Raw genomic sequence first — 14,070 nt, 5'->3', positions numbered from 1 at the left:
TCAGGGGTGATGGCTAAAGGGTCAAGGGCAGAGAGTTTCTCTCTGCTGGTCTCCTCCCAGTTCTCCAAGGCACCGAGGGCCAGGCAGGAAGCATGGGTTTCCTCAAAGCTGCTTCCCTCCTGGGGCAGAGTCTCGGTCACAAACAACCACCACCACCCCACCCCGCCCCTCCTTCCCTCCGCTGTGAGCTCAGAGCTGCAGGACAAAGTGCCTGGGACCAGGAGAGAGGCCTGAGAGCAGCCATGGGCTCTGGAGGATCAGGCCTCCTCGGGGCCCCGGGGCCCCTGCCTCTCCTGCTTCTGCTTGTCACCGGTGAGTGTGGCCCTCCCCTCTCCTAGCCCCTGTTCCCTTGATCCAAGGCCTGGACAAGGGGAGAAGAGGTCCCCCTTGCTCCCTTGCTTCCCTTTTTTCATGGGGGTACCAGAGATGATGATGATGATGATGATGATGATGATGGTGTATATGTGAGACAGAGACAGACAGATTGAGAGCTCTGCAGATCCTTGCCTGAATGCCCTGCATACCAGCTCTCTCCCCTCCCAGATTGTTAATGGAAGTTATCTTCAGGCAAGAGAGGGCAGAAGAGATGTTCAGGCATTTGGGGGCCCTGTTGGTAGTCGGACTGGGCTCCGCCCCCCTTTCCCTTCCAGGAGGTATGGCTCAGGACTCCCCACCCCAGATCCTAGTCCATCCCCAGGACCAGCTGCTCCAGGGCCCCGGCCCCGCCAAGATGAGCTGCCGAGCCTCGGGCCAGCCGCCTCCCACCATCCGCTGGCTGCTGAACGGGCAGCCCCTGAGCATGGTGCCCCCAGACATACACCACCTCCTACCGGACGGAACGCTCCTACTGCTGCGGCCCCCTGCCCCGGGACGTGCCCACGACGACCAGGCCCTATCAACAGACCTGGGTGTCTATGCATGCGAGGCCAGCAACCGGCTGGGCACAGCGGTCAGCCGAGGCGCTCGGCTGTCTGTGGCGGGTAAGGCCTGGGAGGGGAGGCCCGGGGCGGGGTGCACCTGAGGCCAGATGCCTGAGGTGAAGACATATAGGGGGATATCTACGAGGGAAGGCCTGGGCTGGGTGAACTGAGGAGGGTGGGGCTCTGAAGAGTTAGCACAAGGCGGCGAAATGGTGGATAGACCAGAATGGGGCCAGTGTGGTAGGAGACACCAAGGCAGGACCTCTGCGGAGGGGAGCACTGGACGTTCCTCCCTGCTGACCCTCCATCATCCCTGCAGTCCTTCGGGAGGCTTTCCAGACCCAGCCTCAGGATACAGTGGCCACTGTGGGCAAGCAGGTGGTTCTGGAGTGCGGGCCGCCCTGGGGCCACCCAGAGCCCACCGTCTCGTGGTGGAAGGATGGAAAACCACTGGCCCTACAGCCAGGGCGGCACGTGGTGAGTGAGCCCCCCTTCCCCATACTTTCTCTGGTCCTGAGCATAACTGGGCACACCCTGAGGGAGTCACCTGCCCTCCAGCCGCCGTGTCCCCTGCAGAATTTGAGGAAGGGAAGGCAATGAGGCCTGAAGCTTCCCTCCCCAGTCTGAGCCCCTCCCACATGAGACACTTCACAAAGCGCCTGGCCCTGACAGGTCTCCAGGGGGTCGCTGCAGATGGCAAGAGCAGAGAAGAGCGACACAGGCACCTATATGTGTGTGGCCACCAACAGCGCAGGACGACGGGAGAGCCGGGCAGCCAGGGTGTCTGTCCAGGGTAAGTCGAGGGTGGTCAGCTAAAGTTAGGGCCTGGTTCTGGCTGGAGTCAGTGTACGTGGGGGTCAACCTGGGATCAGGATCAGAGTGACACGGGCCCCATCGAGAGGGATGTTCCCCAATCCTGGAGTAGAAATAGGAGTGCTCTAGACTGGGAAATCTAGGAGTTGTGGTTTCTCCAAGTCTGGGGGATGTTTCACCCCTCAGTCCCATCACTCTGGCCTACGGCCCCCAGCCCAGCCCTATGCTCTCCACAGAGCCCCAGAACTACAAGGAACCTCTGGAGTTGCTGGCTGTGCATATTCAGCTGGAAAATGTGACCCTGCTGAACCCAGACCCCGAAAAGAGCCCCAAGCCCGGGCCTGCTGTGTGGCTCAGCTGGAAGGTGAGGCCCAGGCCCTAGGGGTTGGTGCCAGTCCGAGCTCAAGAAAGAGCCGGCCGTGAACTCCTTGACCGCCTATCCTTCCTCTGGACTCTTTCCCAGGTGAGCGGCCCTGCTGCACCTGCTCAGTCGTACACAGCCCTGTTCAGGGTCCAGACGGCCCCAGGAGGCCCGGGAGCTCCCTGGGCAGAGGCCCTGCTGGCCGGCTGGCAGAGCGCGGAGCTTGGGGGCCTCCTCTGGGGCAAAGACTACGAGTTCAAAGTGAGACCGTTCTCCGGCCGGGCTCAAGGCCCTGACAGCAACGTGCTGCTCCTGAGGCTGCCTGAACAAGGTCAGAGACAGATGTCTAAAGGACCCAACAGTATACTCTCTGACACCTTCTTGTCTGCGGGCCCCTGGACTGTCCCACTCCAGTTTGGAGGGACGGTGGGCCTTACTCCTGGACTCCCTTCTGCCATGGCCAGGCAAGCAGAGCTGCAGGAATCTCTTATTCTTACCAGTGTGGTCTCTGACCGTGTCCCCATCCCAGATCTTTTTCCTAGAGTCCCCTCCTTCAGCATCCTTTACAGCCTGTTTTCCTCCCCTCCAGTGCCCAATGCCCCTCCCGGAGAGGTGACCTTAAAACCTGGCAACGGCAGTGTCCTTGTAAGCTGGGTCCCACCACCTGCTGAAAACCACAATGGCATCATCCGTGGCTACCAGGTACCCCCCCCACACCACCTGCCTAGTGGTGCCAGGACATCCTCTTGCCTGGCATCCTGCATACCCTTGTTCTGGGCACTAGGAAGCAGCACCTGTGCAGAGAAGCAAGGAAAACTTGCTGTCGCTGAGCAAGGGTCTGCCCGACACTGCCAGGCACTTTCCTATGTGATCTCATTTCATCTCAGAGTCCATCCTGGGTTATTATCCCTAATTTATGGACATGGAGAGTGAGGCCAAGGCCACAGGTGCAGGAAACAGAGCAGGAATCAAACCAGGCTGTGTCTGACTGTCAACTTCTAAGCCAGTGGGATCAGAATGTGGCTCTTGGGCCAGCAACACCAGCATCGCCTGACAACTTGTTAGAAATGCAAATCCTTGGGTCCTTCCCAGGCTGATGAATCAGAAACTCAGGGACGGACCTAGCAACCTGGATTGGTAACAAATCCTCCCAGTGACTGGAAAGCACAGTGAAATTGGAGAACCACGGTCTAACACCTATTTTAGCAGACTGTTTTTTGTCCCCCCTGCTGTCAGCCTAGAGAGAAGGCTCTCTCACTCTGTAGGGAGAAGGGAATAGGAAGTGCGGCTACATCGGGTGGGGGAGTGCTCCCAGGGGAACAGCGGGGCAGGATGACCACATGGCCAGTGGTGGAGGACTCGGCCGCTGGGATGGCGCAGGGGTTGGTGCGGGGTTGAGTGCCCATTTCCCCTTGTGCCTCAGGTCTGGAGCCTGGGCAACACTTCGTTGCCCCCAGCCAACTGGACTGTGGCGGGCGAGCAGACCCAGCTGGAGATGGCCACCCAGATGCCAGGTTCCTACTGCGTACAAGTGGCTGCGGTCACGGGCGCTGGGACTGGGCCCCCCAGTAGCCCTGTCTGCCTCCTCTTAGGTGAGGGCGGTGCCCACCCGTACCCCGCGAGCCCCCATCCCCACCTTCCTCTCGCCCTGTTCCCGCCTCACACGTCCAGCTCATTGTCCGCGTGACCCTCATAGCGCCACCCGCCCCTCCCACTGAGCTCAAATTCCCACATAGAGCGGACCATGGAGCGAGCCACTCAAGAACTCAGCGATGGTCCCTGGACCCTGGAGCAGCTGAGGGCCGCCCTAAGGCGGCCAGAAGTGATTGCTAGCGGTGGTGTCCTGCTCTGGCTGCTGCTGCTGGGCACTGCCGTGTGTGTCCACCGCCGGCGCAGAGCTGGGGTGCACCTGGGCCCGGGTAAGAGGATGGACCCCCGGGTGGCCCAGGCCGCACAATGCAGGGGCTTAGATCTCTGGCCAGATGTCAGGCCCTCTGGATTTAGCTCTCTTCCTTTTGCTCTCTCCCAGGTCTGTACAGATACACCAGTGAGGACGCCATCCTAAAACACAGGTGAGAGATGAAATGGGGGGGGGGGGGCTTGAGGTGAGGGGGCAGGTAGAGGGGCCAAGGGGCCGTGGAGCTGGGACAGAGAGTTGGATGGAATGCTGTCTCCTCTACTGCCAGCCAGTTCGGGACCCTACTACCCAAATCTCTCCTGAACTCCAAGTGAGAATTAATTTCTCTTTCATTAGTGTTCCTACCACACCGCTTGACAGTTGAGTAAACGGAGACGCGAGACTTAAGTGACTTTGCCCGAGGCTACACTGCTAGTAGCTGGCCTTCTGAATTCCCAATCTAGGACTCTTGTCACCCACCTCTCACTAATCCTCACTACACTCTCCTGCTGACCCATTCTGCTAGGTGGGGAGTAACTAGCACGGGACGACCAGCCTACTTTCTCATTTTCTCTGTAGACCCCGGGTCTGCCTAGCAGCGCCTTCGCATTCAGGAAATCACCCAAACAGGGAGTGATCTTCACAATAATCACCCACAGTTCCAGCAGAGGGCGCTCTACCCCTATGTTCTGAATTCTCACGCCTCGTTCTCAGTAGCAGGGTCAGCTTGCGGGTACACCTGCTCCAAGTGTCTTTGGCTGCCAAAGCAAGTCTGTGGTTATGAGACAGGGTGCCAAGAGAGAAAAGATACTTTTTTGTCCTATTGGCTGAGTTTCACACTAAATAACCATTTCATCTCTCTGCTCTTTTATCTCGTTGGATTTCCTCTGAAGGGCTTCACGTTCCAAGTCTGCATCTTTCAACAGAAGTTTATCAAGTACCTACAATGTGCCAGACACGTCCAGCCCTTGGGTTACCATTTTGCAAGGTTCCGAGCGGGCTGGGGCCATATATTCCTGCGTTATTCTGTGCTCACTGGCCTTTCTCTTCCAGCTACCTCCTGGCCTTTGTTCTGTCCCCGAACCTTCTCTGGCTCCCCTGGAACTTTATCCCTTGTCTCTCAAGGGGATTCCACTCTGATTCTCTTGTTCATCCATCTCTTTAGCACAGGCTCCGTCCACCGGACAGCCATGCCAGCATACGCATGCAATCGAGAGCTAGATGTGCGGAAACACGTAGAAGACACGTGGAAGAGGTGGGGTGGGGGAAAATTCCACGTTTACCCTGATGGTACGAAGGGGAAAGGCAGAAGAGCAGCGGGAAGAACTAGCCTGCTATGTTCATAGGGAAAGATAAGCTGTTTGGTCTGGCTAGGATGTAGGGTGCAAGATGTATCGGAGTAAAGGATAAGGTCAGGGAGCTGAAGGCCAGACCAACAAGGGTGCTGCTCGCCCTGCTAGGCAGCTGGTAAGTGGGGAGCCACTGACGGTTCTAGGCAGAGAAGTGCTTTGGTATGATCTCTGTTCTTGAAAGATTGCTCAGGCAGCCAGCAGGACGCCCGGTTCAAAGGGAACCAGACTAGAGGTAGAGAAGGCAAATTCCACGTAGCAAACTCTCGCTCTGCCAGCTGAGTGATCTCACATTTCCTCATTTCAACTCAAAACATCAGCCTTATATGGCAGCCCTTTTACAGATAAAGAACCAGGGCTTAGAGAGGCTAATAGACTTCTTTGCCCAGAGTCGCACACATAGGCTGTAGCAGATGGGGATTTTCACACTGGGTTTGTCTGTCCCCGGATCTGTGTTCCCTTTGTTTCAACACATAGCTGTCTCTCTTTAATGCCTCCTCATTCTGGGCCACTTGGACTTCCCCGGTCCCAGAATAAGAAAGGACCACTGAGTTTTGGGATGCCAGGTCAGAGATCCTAAGGAGTCTGTAAAGGCCTGGAAAGCAGCAAGAATAAAGCTGCTGCTACCCTCTACTCAACCCCTTCTGCTACCCTCTGAACCGGAGGTCTTGTCCAATGATGTTCTCGCTTCACCCCATTTCTTCTGCCCCCCCCCATTGTCCCAGGATGGATCACAGTGACTCTCCTTGGCTGGCAGACACTTGGCGTTCTACCTCTGGCTCTCGGGACCTGAGCAGCAGCAGCAGCCTCAGCAGCAGGCTGGGAGTGGACCCCGGGACCCACTAGACTGTCGTCGCTCCTGTGAGCATGCCCAGCGGGGCCAGGGCTCTGCAGTGGAGCAGGGATCCCAGGGCTGGAGATGGGCGTTGTGGGGGTGGGAGGCACTCACCGTAATTCTTTCTGTCATTTTTACCACAGTGATCTCCTGGGATCCCCGAAGCCCTGGTGTGCCCCTGCTTCCCGACACCAGCACTTTTTATGGCTCCCTCATCGCCGAGCTGCCTTCCAGCCCCCCAGCCCGGCCAAGCCCCCGGACCCCAGCTGTCAGGCGCCTCCCGCCCCAGCTGGCCCGGCTCTCCAGCCCGTGGCCCAGTCCAGACAGCCTCTGCAGCCACAGGGAACTCTCTTCTCCCCGCTTGCCTCTGGCCCCTGTGGAGGCTTGGAAGGCCAAAAAGAAGCAGGGTAAGGATGGGGAGCATAGACACAGCCCGAAGCGGGTGGCAGGAGGACCAGGAGTGGGAACGTGGTGGGACCGTGGCCTGGAGACCTCGAAGCCAGATGTGGGCTGTATCCCACCCACGGCTTCCAGGTCCCTGCCCTGGTGGACACCAGGTCTCTCCGCTATCACCAAGGCACTCAGCGAGGGGTGTGCTGGCCTCCGCTTTTCTTTACATGGTTGTCTGCTTCCGCTCGGCCCACACCAGCAGCGGGCCCTCTTTCTGCACGCAATTGAATTTGGCAAACATTTCGTAAGCACCACTGTAAGCCAGATGTGGGGACACAAGAGACAGTTCTTGCCGTCTAAGGGCTCAGAGTATGGTGACAGTGCCCGACCAGCACATAAGGAACTCTAGAACCTGGCGGTGTGCGACCGGTGCTAGCTTGAAGCCTCATCTCCATGGGCACTGTGCACGGGCCTCTCCAGGAACTGACTCCCCACTCACTTCCCAGAGAAGATTGAGTAATTCCATTCTTCCCAGATTCCTCTCCTGAATTCCAGCTACTTGCTTTGCCTTTCCAGAGAGAAATAATTACAGTCTCTGTTTCTTTTGGAACTACTATACGTTAGGTGCTTTGTTTCATTTAATCCCCCCAACCTATTGGCTAGATATTATTTCTCTAATTTTGCAGGTGGGGAAAGAGGATCAGAAATGAGTCACTTGTTCAAAATCCCACAAGTCAGTAATCTGCCGAACTCAGATTCGAAGCCGAAAAGGTCTGCTTCCTAAGGCCACCCTCTGAGAGCTCCCTTAGAAGATTCGATTCTATCACTATTTTCTCTTGTTTCTGAACGTGGGTCTGAGCCCCACCTGCTGTCTTCACAAGCCTTCTGTGCTGCTTAGTAAGACTTACGAATGTCCTACAGCCAATTCTTTTTTTCCCCCCAGTGAATATAATCCAAATTTCACAGAGACAAAGATGGATACAGAGTAATTAAGAGCTTGTCCAATATCCAGAACTTTATGACTCTAAATATTAGCAAAGCTGGCATTCTTTCCAGCTTCGCCTCAGATGCATTGCATTAGGAATCCTCAGTGGGCACAAAATAGCAGCTAAAAAGGGGTTGAAACAGTCCCATTTAAAACCCAGCCTTCCCACGGAGAACGGCACTGACCCGGATTTAATGTAGAGCTCATCTTCGACTGTTAATACTGCTGGGAAAAAAATGAGAAATTTTCTACAGCCAATTCTTCAGAAAGGTTCCAATTCCAAGATGAGACTTAGGTCCTCACTTCACCCTGTGTCTCTTCACCCCAGCCCCGCTGGTTGATCACAGTAAGGCCCCTGGGCTGGTGGACACTTAATGGCCCACCTCTGGCTCCTGGGACCTCAGCCACAGCAAGTTCGTGCTATGGTCTGGTCAGAGCCATGGAGTTTGGCTCTGCTGCTGTAAGTCCAAAAGACTGAGGATTCTTTGTCATCTAACACTGGCAAGCTCTCTCAGTGCCCCCTACTCCCTTGACCTGTTTATTCTTTTTTCTTATTATTTGCCCTTAGGTGGGTTTTTTTCTCCACCGCTTATATGCTCAGAACTGTACTCTCCCGTGTTTCATCCATTATATAAGGATGTTAGTTTCACTCTTCCAGATACGCCCACTGAATATCCTAATTAATTCATTAATTAATTAGTACAAATATTTATTGCCATTCAGGTGTGCCCAGTGAGATTTGACCTAACCTTCATAACATTTTTATGGTGTAGTTTGCTCAAATAACAGTGAAACTAAGATCCAAGTAATTACAAGCAGGGTGGAAGGAGGCTTTTTGTTATGAGAATCCTTTAGAGGAAATGAATGGATTGGGACAAATGTGGCCTTTTCTAGGACTGGCCTTTCCTCTTCCTCTTCCACACAAACCAACCAACCGACATGGGTCCCATTTCTGAGCTTACTCAGGAAGCCAGGCACCAGACGAGACAAAGCTGTTGAGAGCAGAGTTGGAGCACCTGAAGTTGGCCTCCAGAACTCCCTAGATCATACGACAACTAAAGGAAATTTAAAAAACAAAGCAGCCTAGGTACAAAAGGCAATTTTGATGGAGGAAGTCTAGCCATTGTGTGGGTTTTCATCCCAGAGGCTCAGAAGGTCTGGCCACTGTATAGGGATTCCCAGGGGCCAGATGGTCTCAGGGAATGCCGTAGCCTTGATCTCCTCCCTGCTCTGAACCTGCCCATGGTGGCCTCCAAATCTTTGAGGACAGCTGTGCCTTGAGGATCCTGCCTGGTCTCTGGTTTACCAAGGAAGGAACCCCCTTCCTAAATGAGCTTCTGATCATGTGGCACTAATCCGAAGACTGGTTCCTTTTTGCCTTTACTTGATAGTTTCCTGGTTCCTGGTCTTGAGGAAATCTCTTCCCTCTATCACCCTTCTGGTTCCCTTTTGGCTTAAACTGAGATCCATTTGGGGTTCGGCCTGACCAAGAAGCATGCGCTAGGGTCACTGCACCCAGCTAGGTCTGCTTCTTCAGTTACCTCAGCTTCTCCACTATCAGAGTTCACCGAGAGCCCTGTCTCTTAAGTGGCCATGTGAGCCGGATGGTAGCTGCAATCTTGTGATTCTTCTCACCTTGTGTTTACATCTACCCCTCTCATATTATCCATCTCTTTGTTCATTCATTCAACAAATATCACCGAATACCTACTGGTAGGGCACTGTCTCCCTGGGTGAGACCCACACTCTTCCTATTCTAGAGGTCCTCTCCTCCTCAGCTGACTCCTGTCCCACTCGGCATGGTGTGGGGTTGTCTTACCTACTCAGCTCAACTTGACAGCCCAACCCTTCTTCCCAAGTGAGAAACACTCGGGTTTCTCGGGCAAGGTTACCCACAACCATGTGAGATATTTGTAATGTGAGAAATGGAAATTAACAGATTCTCTTCAAGAAAAGAAGGGGTATTTGTCTTCACAGAGCCAAAATTCATGAGAAGAGTAGCAAGGTGGGGGGATAGAGATCAGGAAGATTGGGATGTATACATGAGGAAAAGAAAGTTGTCCAAGTATCTTTTAGGCACCAGGAACTTTCCAATCTGTTTTTAGAAATAAATTAAAATTGGCAAAACTATGGTTTCACTGGGTGTTCCCAAGTGAAACGGGAGCCCAGAAAATTTAGTGGATTTGCCTGAGGTCACACAGCAACTATGTAACTGCGCTGGGCTGTGAGCGCAGGTCTTTTGACTCCAAGCCTCGTACTACCTTCCTGCATGGAGGAAGGGGGGGCGGGGCAGAGGATGCAGGGAGGTTCTTCCCTCTTGTCTCTGAATTCAGGGACCCTAACGCCTGACTGAATGACAAGGCTGAACATAGAGCCTGTGGTTGGGGTCCGAAAGGCCCACCCTGGCTTGCCCCCCACCCACTGACTCTCCCCTTTGCAGAGCTGCACCAAGCCAACAGCTCCCCGCCCCTCCGGGCCAGCCACCCTATGGAGTTCTGGGCCTGGGAGTTGGGGAGTAAAGGCTCCAAGAACCTTTCCCAAAGTCCAGGTAAGAGGAGGCCCTGAGAGGAAAGTGAGGAGGTGAGGCAGGGTGTAGGGGTGGGAGTGGGAACAGGAAGCTGGGGGACAGGGTTGGGGCTGGGGCTCATGGGGGCCCTGCCATTCTCACCCCTAGGCTATTGTTCTCCAGGAGCCGTGCCCCAAGCTCTGGTTGCCTGGAGGGCCCTGGGACCACAGCTCCTCCGATCGTCCAATGAGCTGGTTTCGCGCCCTCTCCCCCCAGCACCCCTCGCTTCTCGCGGAGCCTCCACTCAGAGTCAGCAGACCCAGTAAGAGGGCATGGGGTCAGGAAGCAGGGGTGGGGGACTGGGGTGTGAGGGGTCTTTGCTGTGCTTGAACAGGGGCTGGGGGAGGGGGGGACAGGGGCTGCAGTAATGACCCTGTCATCACTCTCTTACCCCCATCAGGCCCTCGGTGGAGCCCCAAGCTCCCTCCTCCCTCCCACTGCCAGCCGCCCCCCTCCCCATCCCTGTCCCCTCCAGTCCCCCCAGTCCCTCCAGCCCCCAGGCCTCTTCCCTCTCTGGCCCCAGTCCACCTTCCAGTCGTCTGTCCAGCTCCTCGCTGTCATCCCTGGGGGATCAGGACAGTGTACTGACTCCTGAGGAGGTGGCCCTGTGCCTGGAGCTCAGTGACGGTGAGGAGACCCCCAGGTGAGTTGTCTGAGGGATGACCAAAGGACGGGAGATACGCACACAACAGGGGTATGCTTATCTCAACTGGAATGTCTCTGCTGTGCCAGTAGACCCACCTCAACCATAGCACTGTGTCCCATTTTGCCTTTTCTAGGAATAGCGTCTCTCCTATGCCAAGGGCTCCTTCACCCCCTGTCACCTACGGTTACATCAGCATCCCGACAGCCTCAGAGCTGGCGGACGTGGGCAGGGCCGGAGGAGGGGTGGGGTCCGAAGTGAGGGGCTTGCTGTGCCCACCCCGGCCCTGCCCCACCCCCACCCCCAGTGAGGGCTCCTTGGCCAACGGCTGGGGCTCAGCCTCCGAGGACAACGCCCCCAGCGCCAGAGCCAGCCTTGTCAGCTCCTCTGACGGCTCCTTCCTTGCGGACGCCCACTTTGCCCGGGCCCTGGCAATGGCTGTGGACAGCTTTGGCTTTGGTCTGGAGCCCAGGGAGGCTGACTGCGTCTTCATGGGTATGTGAGACCACCCTGCCTTCCTCCTCACCCCACCCCTTGGAATGAACTCAGATCCCATAAGAACCCCTCCCTCCTTTTCCCCAACCAAGAGGCAAGGCTTCCTAATCATTGTCTTTGTTTTTTTTTTTTTAAGTTTGTTTCTTTATTTTGAGAGAGAGAGAGAGAGAGAGCCCTCGTGAGCAGGGGGAGGGGCAGAGAGAAAGGAAGAGAAAGAAGTCCAAGCAGGCTCAGTGCTGTCAGCACAGAGCCTGATGTGGGGCTCGATCTAACAACCGTGAGACCATGACTTGAGCCAAAATTAAGAGGTGGGCGCTAAACCAACTGAGCCACCCAGACGCCCCCCAATCATTGTCTTTGTGGTTATCCTTAAAACAGCCAGCTTTTATTGAATGATCACTATGCCCCAGGCCCTGTGATAAGTGCTTTATATACATTCAATGTTAACAACTCTATGAAAAATATTCTTTATCTTTCTCTTCCAAATGAGGGAACTGTAAGTCAAACAGGTTTTTGAACTTGCCCAAGGTTGCCCACAAGAACAAGGACAAAATGTTCAAGTCTAAAGCCCAGAGGCAGCCAGTTGCATTGCCCTCCCCCCAGGTCCCTCGTCTTACCCAGACACCGATCACCAGGAAAGATTGCTCCCCACCTCTTCTATTTACTATTTACTCCAACCCCCTGTTTCAGATTCTCCTCATGATGGGAACTTCTGTTTTCTCTCTTATTTCCCACTGTGCTTGCAAGCCCTCCTCTTGTCCTGTCTGTGGCTGGGGTAAAGAGAAGATGGGCTCACTCCTTCACATGTCTACCAGAGTGGGACCATTATCTCCATGGCAACAGAAGGTAGCTCAGGCTCCCGGTGCCCCTTCCTCATACACTCTGTCAGATCCCCTATCGCCATCTTATGAACCCCAATAAAAACAACCAGGCTTGTAGTAAACGGGAAAGCAAGGATTATCCAGGGTAGAAGTGCCCACAACAGAAGGAGAAGAAAGGTGCCCGGGGAGAGGAAGGGTGAAGGGAAAGAGTATGGATAGAGGGCCAGAACTGGGGGGCACCTGGGTGGTTCAGTCAGTTAAGTGTCTGACTCTTGGTTTTGGCTCTGGTCGTGATCTCATGGTTTCCACACCAACAGTGTGGAGCCTGCTTGGGATTCTGTCTCCCTCTCCCTCTGCCCCTCCCCCCACTCACACTGCCTGTCTCTCTCAAAATAAATAAATAAATAAATAAATAAATAAATAAATAAATAAAAAGAAGGCCAGAGGTGGGCTAGGAGGAAACAGTTCAAGCTATTCTCCCTAAGAAACCAATGGACTCATTCCAGTGGCCCCCAGAATTGATGGGCCGAGTTGGGGCTAGGTTATCTTCTGGGTCGCATGTATGCCTTAAGCAGGTCCTAAGTGTTCTGCCCTAAACTGGTCCCTCAGAGTGAAGGCCAACCCTCCACAAACAAATCTACCCTCCCTGACAGATGCCTCCTCACCTCCCTCCCCCCGGGATGACCTCTTCCTGACCTCCACCCTCTCCCTGCCCCTGTGGGAGTGGAGGTCAGACTGGTTGGAGGACATGGAGAACAACCACAGCCAGCGGCTGGGAAGGGGGCTGCCTCCCTGGCCCCCCGACTCTCGGATCTCTTCCGGAAGAAGTCAGCTCAGCCGTCCTGAGCCCAAGGCCGGCAGTAAGTGCCTGTCTGCCATACTCTTGGTGGAGGGATTCTGGGGAGGAGCCAAGAGGGAACCCCTGGGGTTGGAGAGGTGAGATTAAGGAGGGTAACTCCATTCTCCTTCAACTTCCCTGCAGGCTCCTCATGAAGTGTACCTGAGACAGGAGACGGCCAAGAGGAGAATCAAAACCACCCCGCTGAGGAGTGTCAGTCTTGGCCTGTATTCTCTGCAGCTGGGGGACCACCTTGCCTCGCCACCAGGACAGTTCTCCTTCCGGGATTGTGAGAACAAATGAAAGCAAAACAAAATAAGAGCAAAGCAGACCTGGAGCCCCCAGTGAGCAAAAAGTCATCTCGGCCTGCCTCCTACCCCTTGCTTTCTCCTCTGCTCCATCCATCCCAAAACCGGGTCTTGTGGCCTGAGAAGCAGGCTTATCTCCTGATCTCCCCACCCCCCACACTTGCATCACCAGAAGTGGAAGAACCAGAGATCTTCCCGGAGGACAACAGCATCTTGTGGGACAGGCTGGTTAGGGGAGGAGCTTTATGGAGCCATGCCTCTCAGGAAGGCACCTTTCCTACGTAGGCAGGCTCACTTTTCCCCAGCCACACCCGTAAAGGAAGGACGGGAGGAACACCCAGTGAGGACCAACCTTGTTTCCAAGGCAGAGGGTCCAGAATGGACCTAGGGAGGGAGCCAAAGGAAGGGTGGTGGGAAAATGTGGGGCCAACACCCTCTTCATACTGTGGACTCTATGAGCTTAAGAAATTGATACCATTAAACTGAAATGACTTGAGTTTGTTGAGATCATCCCCCAGAGCACCATTCTGGGGAGGGTACCTGGAGGTATGGGAAGAATTCTCTCAGTTGGGGCGGAACTGAGCATTCGTTGGCACTCAGGGCGTGTCACTTATTTCTGTTCTGCAATTGAGGGAAGAATTACACGCGTCCATCAGATTTTCCCAGTCTGCTGGTCGTAGCAACTGGTCCTGGGAAGACACTCCTGTTTTCAGCGGTCCTGGTGCCCCGCTCCCCAGAGACCAGTCCCGGATGGTTAAGAACAGGTGTTTTCTTAAAATAGACAAAAGTAGCTAGATTCCACAAAAGGTAGGACCACCTATAATGGTTGCCTAGTGAGCACCCTTCAGA

At 54.8% G+C, this 14,070-nt stretch overlaps 1 protein-coding gene across 1 annotated transcript; it reads left to right on the top strand.

Annotated features, from left to right (window-relative positions):
- ROBO4 (roundabout guidance receptor 4) lies at nucleotides 1–13,717 on the top strand. Its single transcript, XM_042906320.1, is given in 19 exon segments — nucleotides 1–312; nucleotides 651–980; nucleotides 1,240–1,397; nucleotides 1,593–1,713; nucleotides 1,970–2,097; nucleotides 2,197–2,425; nucleotides 2,684–2,796; nucleotides 3,518–3,686; nucleotides 3,831–4,013; nucleotides 4,124–4,166; nucleotides 6,066–6,169; nucleotides 6,172–6,201; nucleotides 6,319–6,582; nucleotides 9,991–10,098; nucleotides 10,240–10,378; nucleotides 10,517–10,759; nucleotides 10,896–11,254; nucleotides 12,729–12,935; nucleotides 13,058–13,717. Coding segments are annotated over 19 exon segments (3,159 nt in total). The 5' UTR covers nucleotides 1–92; the 3' UTR covers nucleotides 13,069–13,717.
- The last annotated feature ends 353 nt before the right edge of the window (nucleotides 13,718–14,070 follow it).

Source organism: Panthera leo, chromosome D1 (genome assembly GCF_018350215.1).
Source record: "Panthera leo isolate Ple1 chromosome D1, P.leo_Ple1_pat1.1, whole genome shotgun sequence".
NCBI classification, from domain to species: domain Eukaryota; kingdom Metazoa; phylum Chordata; class Mammalia; order Carnivora; family Felidae; genus Panthera; species Panthera leo.
This window is presented reverse-complemented; position numbering and strand designations above follow the sequence as displayed.